This window comes from Littorina saxatilis, linkage group LG1 (genome assembly GCF_037325665.1).
Source record: "Littorina saxatilis isolate snail1 linkage group LG1, US_GU_Lsax_2.0, whole genome shotgun sequence".
In the NCBI taxonomy this organism is placed as follows: domain Eukaryota; kingdom Metazoa; phylum Mollusca; class Gastropoda; order Littorinimorpha; family Littorinidae; genus Littorina; species Littorina saxatilis.
The window spans coordinates 59,228,141-59,242,758 of record NC_090245.1 but is presented as its reverse complement, the minus strand read 5'-3'; the positions used below and the strand labels follow the sequence as shown (position 1 = coordinate 59,242,758).

The following is a 14,618-nucleotide window of genomic DNA, read 5'->3' as shown; positions in this document are numbered from 1 at the left end:
AGAGAGAGAGACTGAGAGAGAGAGAGAGAGAGATAGAGAGAGAGAGAGATGATGATGCTGGTGATGATAGAAGTTTATTGAACAAGGATAGAGGATTAAGGCTACGCCTTTTCTTACAACAAGTCCTTACATCTAAATAATAACAATTATAATAAATGACAAACAGAAAAGCAAGCAAGCAAAACAAACAACCAACCAACCAACCAAACAAACAAACAGACAGACAAATGACCAAGCAAACAAACATCCAAACCCTCTTTCTCGCGAATATGATCATGTCACCGCTACAGATTTGTTATTCTATCAAATAGAATAAGAGCATCTTTTCGCTTGGACACATACCGAGAATCAATTAAGAAGCTGCATTCAGTGCTGAATAGGATTTTTTTGCGGAATTAATTTAACAGATTCATATAGATTAACGAAATTCATTTACCAAAAGAGCTCCCACTCATGAGATTGTGTGAAACTGATTTGTTTCCTTTAATCAAAATATTCTTTCTTTCTTTTTTGTATTTCCACCTCAAGGCCACTGAGGTGATTGTCTCTGTGATACACTGCAACATCTAAGCACATGACGTGTGTGTGTGTGTGTGTGTGTGTGTGTGTGTGTGTGTGTGTGTGTGTAGGTGTGTGTGTGTGTGTGTGTGTGTGTGTGTGTGTGTGTGTGTGTGTGTGTGTGTGTGTGTGTGTGTGTGTGTGTAAATAGGTTGGAAAGGCATATTGTCGAATGATCAGAGGAGGGTACAGCTTGGGATCTCAATGGCTTCAGTCGACATATGCAAATAAAACATATTGTTATAATTGCTAGATTTTCTTTTTAAAGATGTGAGTCTAATTCTTTAATCATATCAAAACAACTTCAGAAAAATGGCTACAGACAAATATCCATTTTATAAAACGTCTTCTCTCTTCCACAGTTTTGTAAGGCGTATTGGCGCTAAAAGTCAAATGAAAAAAAGACCACAGTCACCTTTAGTACGTGGGACTATAAGCATCATCAAAGAACGCTTCCAACTGGTTGATATCTCATAACGATCGTACATTGTGGAGCCATTTATACGTTAAGCAATCAGAACAAATTGACACGATCAAGTGAGGACAGCTGCAGCCGCTTTGACAATTAAGGACAGGGTCGGAAGGGATGGTCAAGCTCAGCATGATAGAGACCATCAACCAGGCTACGGTCACTGGGGGAAGACAGGCGATGGCCGTCAGATGGTAATGCCCTTCTGTCTTTGTTCATTTTGTCAAGTTGATTGTCTGCTACTTGCATTATGCTTAAGATGCTTTTATGTGCTCAATTTCTGTTCTTTTTTCATATGTGGTCTTCATGCTCATGTTGTTTCCCGTTTGCCGTAAACATAATGTGTGTGTGTGTGTGTGTGTGTGTGTGTGTGTGTGTGTGTGTGTGTGTGTGTGTGTGTGTGTGTGTGTGTGTGTGTGTGTGTGTGTGCGTGCGTACATGCCAGCGTGAGTGTATTTTAATTTCTCAGTAACGTTTTTTTGTGTCTCATCATTCGCTCGTGAAACCCATGTAGCGTAAGTGATAACAAGTTACCAAACTTTTACAAAATGTCCTCAAATTTTCATTTCCACTTTACTTTTCATCCTCTTCCTCCTCTTTTTTTCACAATCATCCCATCCTCACCACCTCTCTCTCTCTCTCTCTCTCTCTCTCTCTCTCTCTCTCTCTCTCTCTCTCTCTCTCTCTCTCTCTCTCTCTCTCTCTCTGCCCTGCAAACGCACCCTCTCTCCTCATCCTCGTTGGAGCCATCGGGGCAGCAGAATAAAGCCCCCGGCTAGAGACCGGACAGGGCCCGTCAGAAACAGGCTCATCACGGTGATATATTGTAATTGAATTTTGAACTGTTGCCGAGCTGTGACATATTGAAGTCCTTTAAAGCGCCTTAATCCCTCGTGCGACTCAATTTCTCTCCCACAGCGCCTCGCTCGCCGCGGCAGCGGAAGGTTCGGGCAGGGTCGCCTCCCCTGGCTGACCTCTCCCGGGCGGGAGGAAATAAGCGTCGTGCGTTATGTCACATGCAGAACGCGTTTAATCTGCCGCCATCTTGCTCCTTGTGAGAGCGAGCAATCAAGCACGCCGGTAAAGGTTAGACAGAAAAATAACCCGGTTGGGAGGATACCAGGGGGGATGGTTTCGTGATGATGTCTTTTCTCGACATGTTGCCGCTACGAGTTTTGTAGTTCGTGGGAGATGTTCTAAGAAACAGTATTAGCTGGATTAGCTGTTCCTACGTCAATAACAATGCAAGAAAGCGTCCTTTGCACACACACGACACACTTTTTTCTGTCGTTTAGTCTTGAGTATCCTAGTGCTGATGAAGACTGTATCATGGATGGAGACAGATTCCTTCTTTTGCAAAAACGTAAGGGGACAACTGAATCAGGGTTGAAAAAAACACAACTACCAGTTCAAACGAGATAAAGCCGAGAACATTTCCAATACATTTTCTGTTGTTTAACAGAGAGAGAGAGAGAGTATGGGGCTTAACGTCCTCCCAGGTAACTAGGGACCTATATTGGGACATGATTTTTTATACGATATTAAAAAGGGGGGGGGGGGGTAACAATAATCAGGCATTGAGATAAGCTTTTAAAAACAAACTCACAAACAGGTGATGTGCCGTTCTCAACTAAACAGGTTTCAACATAAAACTTATCATGTTTGCACTTATCTGCTATCGTGCCCATGCACTTCATCCGGGAAGGAAAAAAGAGATGGAACTATGATACTAGAGTTGCGAACGATCCTTCCAGCGCCCTGAAATCAAGATGGCGGACTGAACTCGTGACGGGTCGCTTACCAATGAGTGAATGGCGGGCGACGAGAAAAATGAGAAAACTCTGCCAGCAAAGACACAAGCGCCAACTAATTTTTCGCGGGGAACTTTTAATGCTGTCGGCATTAGAGCGATAAAGTGGACTGTCGCAGAAATGGCATCTGCCTCGCATAAAACACTCAATCCTACGGATCATGCCTCCCGAACTGAAGACGAGAGCAAAGGGAGACAATTTCGATTCTGGCGCGTCCGAATAGGGGAGGCAATTCAGGTGCCTAAATGGATGCAAAGCGTGATAACTTTGCCTCTCTTTGAAGCTCAGCGGAGGGATTTTTCCAGTAAAATGAACTAGATTTTCAGGGTAACAACCTTCGGTAACGGGTTAAACACGACTTCTACAAAATGAAAGCCCCGCATTTTCTTCTCTTTTTTTCTCTCTCTCTCTCTCTCTCTCTCTCTCTCTCTCTCTCTCTCTCTCTCTCTCTCTCTCTCTCTCTCTCTCTCTCTCTCTCTCTCTTTCATTTGTGTTGTTGCTTTGCATACTTTTAACGTGATGACTAAGTTATATGACCACAATCGTTGGCCTGTGACTGAAGGCCTTCGTATAGGACACCTTAATATCAATCATATTGTAAACAAAATGTCTGATGTTTCCCAGGTTGTTCAGAACAGTGAGTCTTATGGCAGGGGGTTTCATATTTTTGGGTTCTCAGAATCTAGACTTAACTCCTGCATAGACGATAAAGAAATTTTTATCAACGGTTTTCAAACTATACGAAGGGACCCAAAAAATCCTAAAGAAACGGGCCTTTTAGTTTATATAAATGAACATATAACATTCAAGCGCTTACCTCAGTTTGAAAATTTTGGTGTGGAGTGCATATGGACAGAGGTGAAGTTAAAGCATGCATCTCCTATTTTGATTGGATTTCTCTATCGGAATCCAGCTGAACCAGCGAACTGGGTTGACAAGTTTGTAACCATGATGGATTTAGTTTGGTTAGAATCAAAAGAGATTCTTCTCATGGGGGACTTTAACATTGACATGACGAAATCTAATAAATCTTGGAAAGATATTACTACTGTATTTAATATGTCCCAACTGATCAATACGCCAACGCGAGTCACGCCCTCATCCAGTACCATCATTGATCACTTATACTCTACCGACTCAAAACATGTAATAGAAACCTGTGTACCTGTCATAGGCATAAGCGACCATTTCCCTATTTGCTGTACATGGTCAAAAAAAGGTGTGAAAATTCCTAAGCTTGGTCATACTGTCCTCACGTACAGGTCATTTGCTAAGTTTAATGAAGTACTTTTTCTTGAAGACATGCGTTCTGCACCGTTTAGTGAGATATATAACAAGACCAATCCTGATGACGCTTTAAAAACATGGTATTCTACATTTCGCGAAGTTTTAGATAAACATGCACCTAAAAGGTCAAGAAGAATCAAGTATTCATATCGGCCAGGGTGGATCACTCCTGAAATTATAGAAGCCCAACATTACCGAGATTATCTATGCCGGATCGACCGCCAATCTGAAGAGTACAAAACACAGAAAGCAAAATGTCAGTATATGACTCGACAGTCAAAAAAGCAGTTCTTCGAAAACATTCTTAAGAAAGGCAAGAGTTCCAAGGAAACATGGAAAGCCATTAATCTTTTAACTAATGTGAAAACATCCATCCAAAGGGTCACAAGACACCATTTCAAGTCCAGTAGTTTATTACCTCAGTAACCAAAAACCTGTAACATAATACAATGCAAATAAGTCATGACAGCAAGTAACCATCATTATAATTATACAAAGAAAGTGTCAAACAATGAATGCTTCTTCTTCTGCGTTCAATGTTGATGGTTGAAACAATGAATGCAAAAATAGCATGTAGTCTTATCAGAATACAGGAAAAATGGATCATCAATGGTGATGACTAACACATCACCAGTGAAATTACACAACTGCATGAAAATGCAATCAAGTACTGCATAAAAACGGGTTTAATAACAGATCTAAGTAGTAAACAATGAATGCACAAATAGCATGTAGTCTTATCAGAATACAGGAAAAATGGATCATCAATGGTGATGACTAACACATCACCAGTGAAATTACACAACTGCATGAAAATGCAATCAAGTACAGCATAAAAACGGGTTTAATAACAGATCTAAGTTCAGAGGCATGTAACTCAATAATAAAGTAAACATGTTACCATCAAAGTGCACATCATACTAAACGTCAGACTGAAACACACCTCAAGGCAATTTAGGCAACACCAGCCTCGTCAGCTATGGCCTCATCCACATCCACATGACAGCAATTGACAACCGTACAGCTGAAAATATACATTGTAATGTCATAAAACATACTACATTGCTGGACAGCAAGCATTCCTTAAACATTCTCTCATGTACTCAATTCTTAAGGTTGAAGCAAAACGAACAACCACTTCTTCTTCTTCTTCTGCGTTCGTGGGCTGAAACTCCCACATACACTCGTGTTTTTTGCACGAGTGGAATTTTACGTGTATGGCCGTTTTTTACCCCGCCATTCAGGCAGCCATACGCCGGTTTCGGAGGAACGAACAACCACAAGAAAATAACCTAAGTTCAAAACCAAGAAAATCTTCCAATAAAATAATATCAAACATTTGAAAAACTACAAATTACACAAGAATAACACACCACATATGTGCATTCCACTCAAAGGTAGGAGAAACCACACCAGAAAAAGTGACAAAGATTGAATAGAACATTTTCTGAATCTGTTGTCGTCTGCTTTGTTTACACCGGAAACACTCTTACAACCTTGACCCGGCAATGCTAAATCCGGTCTACTTATGAGTCTAAAAATAGACACAGCTCTATGGCGGGAAATCTTCCTCTTCCAGACAGCCATAGAATTCTCAGTAAACTCGAAATTCACCACATAATTTGCCAAACAATACAATCCTTCCAAAGAAAATGTTTCTGTTCATAACAGGAATAAAAGAGAACATAGTTTGTGAACAAAATAACTTTGTCCACTTTCTGTTGTCTGGAAACTACCAAGCATGCAGACCTTCCAGAAAACCTAGGCAAATACGTACATTATTAAAATCCTAAAAACAGTCCTAAACAACAATTTCATACATAATTACCAGAATGAATAAAAGCACACAAACATACCTTAAATGCTGTCATAGCGGACATATGGAAAAAGTTATGTCAGATCATCATCACTAAGCCATGCTCTTCTCTTGGAGTCAAAGGAAAAATGGAGGGAAAAATTCCAGAATTGTAGGATAAGCACTGTCTTATCCTGTAGCCAGAAAAAAATAGTTCCTTACACTCAACTACTTTCAGTGCCTCAAAATACTATAATTATTCATTAATAACATAGGAGAAGGTTCCAAAATATTAACTTTAAATGTTTTAATACAAAAAGTACATTATTGCTTATAAATTTTTGTATCCCTACACAAGACAGACATTTTCAGGGCAGGGGAAGACAAGCACACTGGTCACACCAGAGTTATCCTCAACACAGAAGTCTAGACTAAGGAGTAGTGCAGGGGAGATAATCAAAATTTGTATTTTAGGGACTCTCTTTGCAAAGTGACTGCACCACTGGAATAAATGAAAATAAATCTCAAGATTTAAACAGTATCATGTACACATGTAAATGTGAACCTCTTACATTCTCCCCCGCTTAAAGTTATGGTCTCCATAATTTGTAACAAAATTGATGTGCGTATCCTCTAAGAATAATAAATGTTTGACTTATTAGCAGGGAAGTCGGCTACTAACATGACACATACAAAATAATACAGTTACACTGGATCTGTGGGGTGTAAACCAAAACTGCAACATCCAAAATGTTCCATGAAGTGGCAACACCACTAATATCAAACATCAAAAAAACAAAATCCAAAGACAGCCACTGTCTTTTATCTCTACCACAATAATACATTCTGTGACTTCTTGTCGTTGCAGATTGCTAAGTGTGCATCTTGAAAAACACTGAGAATCAAACATACAGAAAGAAAATTGTGTACGATCAATTGTCACCTGTAACTTAAATGCAGAAAAGGGTAAGTGTAGACACGACATCATACCTTTTAACCCTAGCACAAGTTTAACAGCAACACATCCAGACATGGGATTAAGCTAAGTGCTCCCTGCACATACTAGTTAACAAAAAGTATTTAAACTTGTTTGTTATAGTAATGTCTTAGCTTCTCCACAGGATATCACCACTACCACTGAATGATAACATTATCATTCCCTCAAAACAACGATGAACACCAGTACACCCACATGAGTAAAGACCACTCCTATCATTTATTACAAGATGATGGACAAACCACAACCTTCCATGGAAGTTAACTGAGTGCTTCCTGCACATACTAGCCAACAAGAAGTATTTAAACGTTCAAGTTATAGTAATATCCCAGCATAATCCAAGGAGTATGTTCACTAACTCCAAGTGAAACAACAACCATCACTACATATAAATGACTAGAAAAAAAGTCAAACCCGCATGGGTGACGCTGCATTCATGCAATACAAATAACAAAAACAATGTTCAAACAAAACAGACACAATTCAACGTAATGTAATCATTCAAAGTCATTCAGTTACTGTAGACTTAAAGTTCAGATCTCCAGGTTGGCTTGACGCCTTTTGTCACTCTTGAGGAGCGTCGCAGCACCATGGGCGTAGTGGACCGAGCAGGAGTGGCTTGGTGTTTGGGCTGAGGGGCGTGTGCAGTGGGCGAGGACGCTCTAGCTGGTGAGACAGGGGGGAGGGGCGCTTGAGCGGGGAATTGGCGAACATCAGCTTGTGGAACTGGGGGTTGGGGTATCGGAATGCGTGATCGGGGTATTGCCGGAACAATCACGTGCCATTCCAAGTATGTGGTAACCTCACCAGGTCCGTCAAAATGAGAGTCTTCACCCCGTGGCTCGGGCAGGCCCATTGGTTGGAGCCTAAGAGGGGGACGGTACTGGCGGATCTCTGCTCTCGTTACCCTCCTGGTTTTTCCTGTGCCATCTTGCGGGGAGATTACAAAGGGACCTCCGCTTTCTCCAGGGACCTCTGTTATGCGATAAACACGCTCGCCCCAGAAATCTTGGATCTTGTTTCGTCCTGGCAGGTGGCGTCTGATCACAACACTGTCCCCTACCCTCAGATCGGGCAAGACGTTTCCTTTGTCATGTGCAGCCTTCCTTTTGGCAGCTGCCAACCGTAGTCTCTCCCCCGCTTTGTCATGAGCCACCTGCAGTCTCTGCAGATGCTCAGAAAGCCACTGTGTTGGCATGACAGCACGCCAATCATCTTGCTTCTCACCAAGAAAGAGATCAAGAGGAAGCCTTGGTTCCCGTCCAAACATTAAATAAAATGGCGAGAAACCAGTTGATGAGTGGGGTGTACAGTTGTACACATGTGTCAGCTCTAGCAGATGCTCAGGCCATTTCCTTTTCTGTTCAGCAGACAGTGTTTTTAACAGGTTGTGCATTGTTCTGTTAAATCTTTCACACTGGCCGTTCCCAGCTGGATTGTACGGACTGGTGCGGGACTTGTTGATCCCGTAGTGGAGGCACAGCTGCTGGATGATCCCTGCCTCAAAACACCTGCCTTGATCGGAGTGAATCCGCTGGGGAATACCATAGTGTACGAACCAATGCTGGATCAAGGCCCTGGCCACTGTTGCTGCCGTCTGGTCTCGTGTTGGAATCGTCACCGTGTACTTGGTGAAAACATCTGTGATGACCAGGACATTTTCTCTACCATCACTGGAGGGTTCGAGTAGGGTAAAGTCAACTGCCACAACTTCCAACGGTTTTGAGGCTAGAAGGTGCCCCATAGGAGAGCGAGCATGGGTGTTTGGTTTCTTGGCTAGCTGACACCTTTCGCACCGCCTGCACCACTCGTCAACATCCATCTGCATGTGTGGCCAGAATACTCTCTTCCGCAAGATCTGTGCGGTTCGCTCTGGTCCCTGATGTCCACTCCTTTGATGTGCCAGGTGTAACGCAGTTGCTCGTAGTTTCTCTGGCATAACTACTTGCTTTGTGGGTCCATCAACAGGGTCGTCCACTTGTCTGTATAGGATGCCATCATCAACGCTCAGGCGGTTTAACTGTTTCAGGAGAGCTGATGCATGAGGGTCCATGTAAGTGGCTGCTTTCCTCGTTGGCTTCTTCTTACTCTTCACCGAAGGTAAAACCGCGGAAATGGTGCTGTCCTCCGCCTGCGCATGTGCGAGCTCCTCTGATGTCATGGAAGGGAAACCACAAGCAGTTAGAGGTTCTTCATAGAAGATAGCTTTCTGTGTGGGACCTTGTTCCTGTGATATGTCAGCTAGCTCTTCGACTGTTGCATGATGAACTTGGGCATCTACTGAGGGTCGTTGAACCTGAGCACTGCAGGAGACTGCAGTGAATTCTTCTGCGGGTCCGACTGGCTTCTCCACAGGGTACCGTGAGAGGGCATCCGCATTGCCATTCTCCCGCCCCGACCGATACTTGACAGTAAAATCAAAACAGGCTAACTCTGCTGCCCAGCGCTGTTCTACGGCTCCGAGTTTGGCTGTCTGTAGATGACTGAGGGGGTTGTTGTCCGTGTATACCACAACCTGAGACCCCATCAAGTACGCCTTGAACTTGTCACAGAGGGCCCATTTCAGTGCTAACAGCTCCAGCTTCATGCTGCTGTAGTTCTTCATGTTTCGCTCTGTTGGACGCAAGCTTCGGCTGGCGTAAGCGATGACACGGCGCTGGCCGTCCTGTTCCTGGGATAGTACTGCCCCTAGTCCACCCAAACTGGCGTCAGTCTCCAGCACAAAGGGTAGTGAGTAGTTGGCATATCCTAGCACCGGTGCTGTAGTAAGTGCTGTCTTCAGATTATTGAAGGCTGCTTGGCAATCATTGGACCAGAGATCGTCCAGTAGCTGATGTTTGCTGCGGACACTCTTTCGATCCTTGTCCCGCTGATAGATTGAAGACACAAGCTGGTTCAGGGGACCTGCAAGCTTAGCGAAGTCCTTGACGAATCGTCTGTAATAACTTGCAAAGCCGAGAAAACCTCGTAAGTCTTTGAGTGTCCTGGGAACTGGCCAATCCTGAACTGCTCTGATTTTGTCTTTAGAAGTGGCTATTCCTTCTTCCGACACTGTGTAGCCCAAATATTCCACCTTGCTTCTGGCGAACTTGCATTTCTTCGGGTTCAGTGTTAATCCCACTTCTCTCAGTCGGTCAAAGACTATTTGTAATCTCTCCAGGTGTTCCTCAAAGTCCTTGCTATAGATCAGAAGGTCGTCTAAGTAGACTAACAGGATTTGGAACACTAGATCGTTCATAGTGGTCTGCATGAGTCGCTGAAAAGTGGCTGGTGCGTTGGCTAACCCCATCGGCATTCGGAGGTATTCAAACAGTCCAAATGGTGTGATGAACGCTGTCTTTTCTCGATCATTCTCCTCCATGGCTACCTGGTGATAGCCACTAGCTAAGTCCAGTGTGGAAAACAGCTTAGTCCCACCGAGTGCGTCCAGTGAATCATCGATGCGTGGAAGAGGGTAGGCATCTCTCTTTGTCTTGGCGTTGAGGCGCCTGTAGTCCACGCAGAGTCTAATTGAGCCATCTTTCTTTCTCACTACAACAACAGGTGATGCATACGGACTGCTGCTCTTTTGAACAATCTTCTTATCGAGGAGCGTCTGGATATGATCCTTGACTTCCTGGTACTGCGTAGGTGGGATTCGGCGAAAATGAGAGGCCACAGGTTGATCATCCATCAGGTTCATGCGGTGCCTTGTTTTCTCTGTATACCCTAAGTCATCATCGTCGCGACTAAAAAGACTGGCATTCTCCATGATCATTTGCTTGAGCCTGGCATGTTGATTCGGACTGCAGGTGGTATCACTAAGGTCTACAGGGCATTCAGCTGGGTTCTGTGGCATCACAGGGTTGGTTGTAGAATTGGCAGCAACAACAATTCTATTACACTGTACCTCTACTGAGACTCTGTCAGGGCCTACCTCGCCTGCTACTTCCTGAATACTTCCTATTCTAGTCCCTTGGCGCAGAGTGACTCCCTCGTCAGACATGTTGATAACCTGTATCCAGAAACTGTTTCCCTCTGCTGTCGTCAGTGTGCTTGGCACCAGAAGCCCATTCTTGCATCCCCCAGGCAGTGATTCCACAAGTATCTCTCTGGGTGCCTGTCCTCGCTTCTGATTCCCAGTCCCTGTGGCCCTCACACTGACTGCAGATCGTGGTGGGATGAAGATTGGAGCCCTCCCAGCAACCTTTGCAAAGCCTTGTAGGATCGACGGTTGACACATGGCCGTAGTACTGAGGTCGCGCAGCACGTTCATGCCCAGTATTAATGGAGCAGTGGCCCTGGCTTTGCCTTCCATGTCCCTCTGGACAAGTATTCCCCTGTTCTTAATTGACTCTCCCAGCACTTCAATGTCGGCCTCAAAATACCCCTCATACGGAATCTCTAGTCCATTTGCTGCGGTGACTCGTAACCAGCTTCCTATTGGTTGCAGCAGCTGTCCCTCCTCTCCGAAAAGTGTCTTGAAGGTCTGTCCTGCCATCATTGTAACTTGGGACCCTGTGTCAATGAGAGCTTCTATCTGTTGCCCAGCTATGGTCACCGTGGTGGTCGGACTGTTCCCAATGAGGCGTGTCCTAAGGGAGTCCCTAGCCTTCCCCTCTGCAGCTGGACTCTCTACTGCAGAGTAGTCCCGTTTCCCGGGCAGTTGCGGAGGATATGGCCAGGCTTTTGGCACCGAAGACAAATTGGTTTTCCGTCCCTGGTGAACTTGGGTCGCCCAAACTCTCTGTTTGGCCCCTGGCCTGGTGCTCGTTCCAGTGCCAATAGCCTCGACTCGATGGCGGTCATTTTGGACAGGATATCCTCGAGTACACTGGTGGTCGCGGTGGCACTGACAGCGGATGTTGTTGCAGATACATCTGTTTCTGGCGAGTCCTCCGCCCAACGTATAGCCTCATTTCTCACATCCAGGAAGGTGATGGCAGGCTGTTTGTGGACCTCTTCCCGAAGGCGTTTCCGCAAGAAATCGTTGTTCACTTTGCTTAGGAAATGGTCTCGTAGGACTGTATCTCCTAGTGGGTGACCTGCCTCCGCCTTCTGGTTGATCTTGAGAAAAGCACGGTTAAGGCGATGTGAGAACTCCCTGATGCTCTCTGCTGACCGTTGGGATATCATGTAAAACTGGCCGAGCAGCTCACTTAACGTTTTCTGATCTCCATAGACTTCTTTCAACAATTTCAGAATGTTCTCCGCACTATCCCTCTTAGTTGCCGGGTGGCAATACACCTCTTCTTTAACACTGTCCCCCAAGTGAGACAACAGAATGTTAGTTTTCTCTTGTGGAGAACAATGCCTACTGGCATACAGTGCCTCGATCTGTTCATGGAACTCGTCTAGATCAGGTTGCCCGGTACCATAAAACTTAGCTAAACTTTTTTCTTTGGGAAGAACAACAATCTTCTGCGCTTTCAAGTTCTCTATTTCTTGGGCTAGATCCTCAAGAGACACCGCCATTTTAACACAAAATGTTTAAACTGCTGACTAAGAAGTAAACACACACAATACTCACTAGTTTAGCAAACTATTGATAAACAATCAGAACAGGGAAATCACTAATACATCATACATCAATAATGCAGCCTAAAAACTACTATTAAATAGCATTTCGCATCAGCCTAGTCATGGCCAGTGTCCATCAGCTCTATGTGGACTTCCACGACAACTGTCACAGTGTCAGTCTGTGAACTCATATCGTCTCCGTGGAGCCAAGGTCATGTTGAGTCGTGGCTGGTGCCGCCTCCGCGTAGCCAAGGCCTCGTCCCCGCGCCTTGAGGTTTTCTTGTCCCATCCTGTCGGGCGACGCCACTTGTGAAAACATCCATCCAAAGGGTCACAAGACACCATTTCAAGTCCAGTAGTTTATTACCTCAGTAACCAAAAACCTGTAACATAATACAATGCAAATAAGTCATGACAGCAAGTAACCATCATTATAATTATACAAAGAAAGTGTCAAACAATGAATGCTTCTTCTTCTGCGTTCAATGTTGATGGTTAAAACAATGAATGCAAAAATAGCATGTAGTCTTATCAGAATACAGGAAAAATGGATCATCAATGGTGATGACTAACACATCACCAGTGAAACTACACAACTGCATGAAAATGCAACCAAGTACTGCATAAAAACGGGTTTAATAACAGATCTAAGTAGTAAACAATGAATGCACAAATAGCATGTAGTCTTATCAGAATACAGGAAAAATGGATCATCAATGGTGATGACTAACACATCACCAGTGAAATTACACAACTGCATGAAAATGCAATCAAGTACAGCATAAAAACGGGTTTAATAACAGATCTAAGTTCAGAGGCATGTAACTCAATAATAAAGTAAACATGTTACCATCAAAGTGCACATCATACTAAACGTCAGACTGAAACACACCTCAAGGCAATTTAGGCAACGCCAGCCTCGTCAGCTATGGCCTCATCCACATCCACATGACAGCAATTGACAACCGTACAGCTGAAAATATACATTGTAATGTCATAAAACATACTACATTGCTGGACAGCAAGCATTCCTTAATCATTCTCTCATGTACTCAATTCTTAAGGTTGAAGCAAAACGAACAACCACTTCTTCTTCTTCTTCTGCGTTCGTGGGCTGAAACTCCCACATACACTCGTGTTTTTTGCACGAGTGGAATTTTACGTGTATGACCGTTTTTTACCCCGCCATTCAGGCAGCCATACGCCGGTTTCGGAGGAACGAACAACCACAAGAAAATAACCTAAGTTCAAAACCAAGAAAATCTTCCAATAAAATAATATCAAACATCAGAAAAACTACAAATTACACAAGAATAACACACCACATATGTGCATTCCACTCAAAGGTAGGAGAAACCACACCAGAAAAAGTGACAAAGATTGAATAGAACATTTTCTGAATCTGTTGTCGTCTGCTTTGTTTACACCGGAAACACTCTTACAACCTTGACCCGGCAATGCTAAATCCGGTCTACTTATGAGTCTAAAAATAGACACAGCTCTATGGCGGGAAATCTTCCTCTTCCAGACAGCCATAGAATTCTCAGTAAACTCGAAATTCACCACATAATTTGCCAAACAATACAATCCTTCCAAAGAAAATGTTTCTGTTCATAACAGGAATAAAAGAGAACATAGTTTGTGAACAAAATAACTTTGTCCACTTTCTGTTGTCTGGAAACTACCAAGCATGCAGACCTTCCAGAAAACCTAGGCAAATACGTACATTATTAAAATCCTAAAAACAGTCCTAAACAACAATTTCATACATAATTACCAGAATGAATAAAAGCACACAAACATACCTTAAATGCTGTCATAGCGGACATATGGAAAAAGTTATGTCAGATCATCATCACTAAGCCATGCTCTTCTCTTGGAGTCAAAGGAAAAATGGAGGGAAAAATTCCAGAATTGTAGGATAAGCACTGTCTTATCCTGTAGCCAGAAAAAAATAGTTCCTTACACTCAACTACTTTCAGTGCCTCAAAATACTATAATTATTCATTAATAACATAGGAGAAGGTTCCAAAATATTAACTTTAAATGTTTTAATACAAAAAGTACATTATTGCTTATAAATTTTTGTATCCCTACACAAGACAGACATTTTCAGGGCAGGGGAAGACAAGCACACTGGTCACACCAGAGTTATCATCAACACAGAAGTGTAGACTAAGGAGTAGTGCAGGGGAGATAATC

General features: G+C 43.4%; 1 protein-coding gene across 1 annotated transcript; it reads right to left on the bottom strand.

Moving 5' to 3' along the window:
* Nucleotides 1-11,531: 11,531 nt before the first annotated feature.
* On the bottom strand, nt 11,532-12,876 carry LOC138975480 (uncharacterized). Its single transcript, XM_070348178.1, has one exon. The coding sequence runs from the start codon at nt 12,369-12,371 to the stop codon at nt 11,532-11,534; it is 840 nt and encodes a 279-aa protein (XP_070204279.1). The 5' UTR covers nt 12,372-12,876.
* Between the last annotated feature and the right edge of the window lie 1,742 nt (nt 12,877-14,618).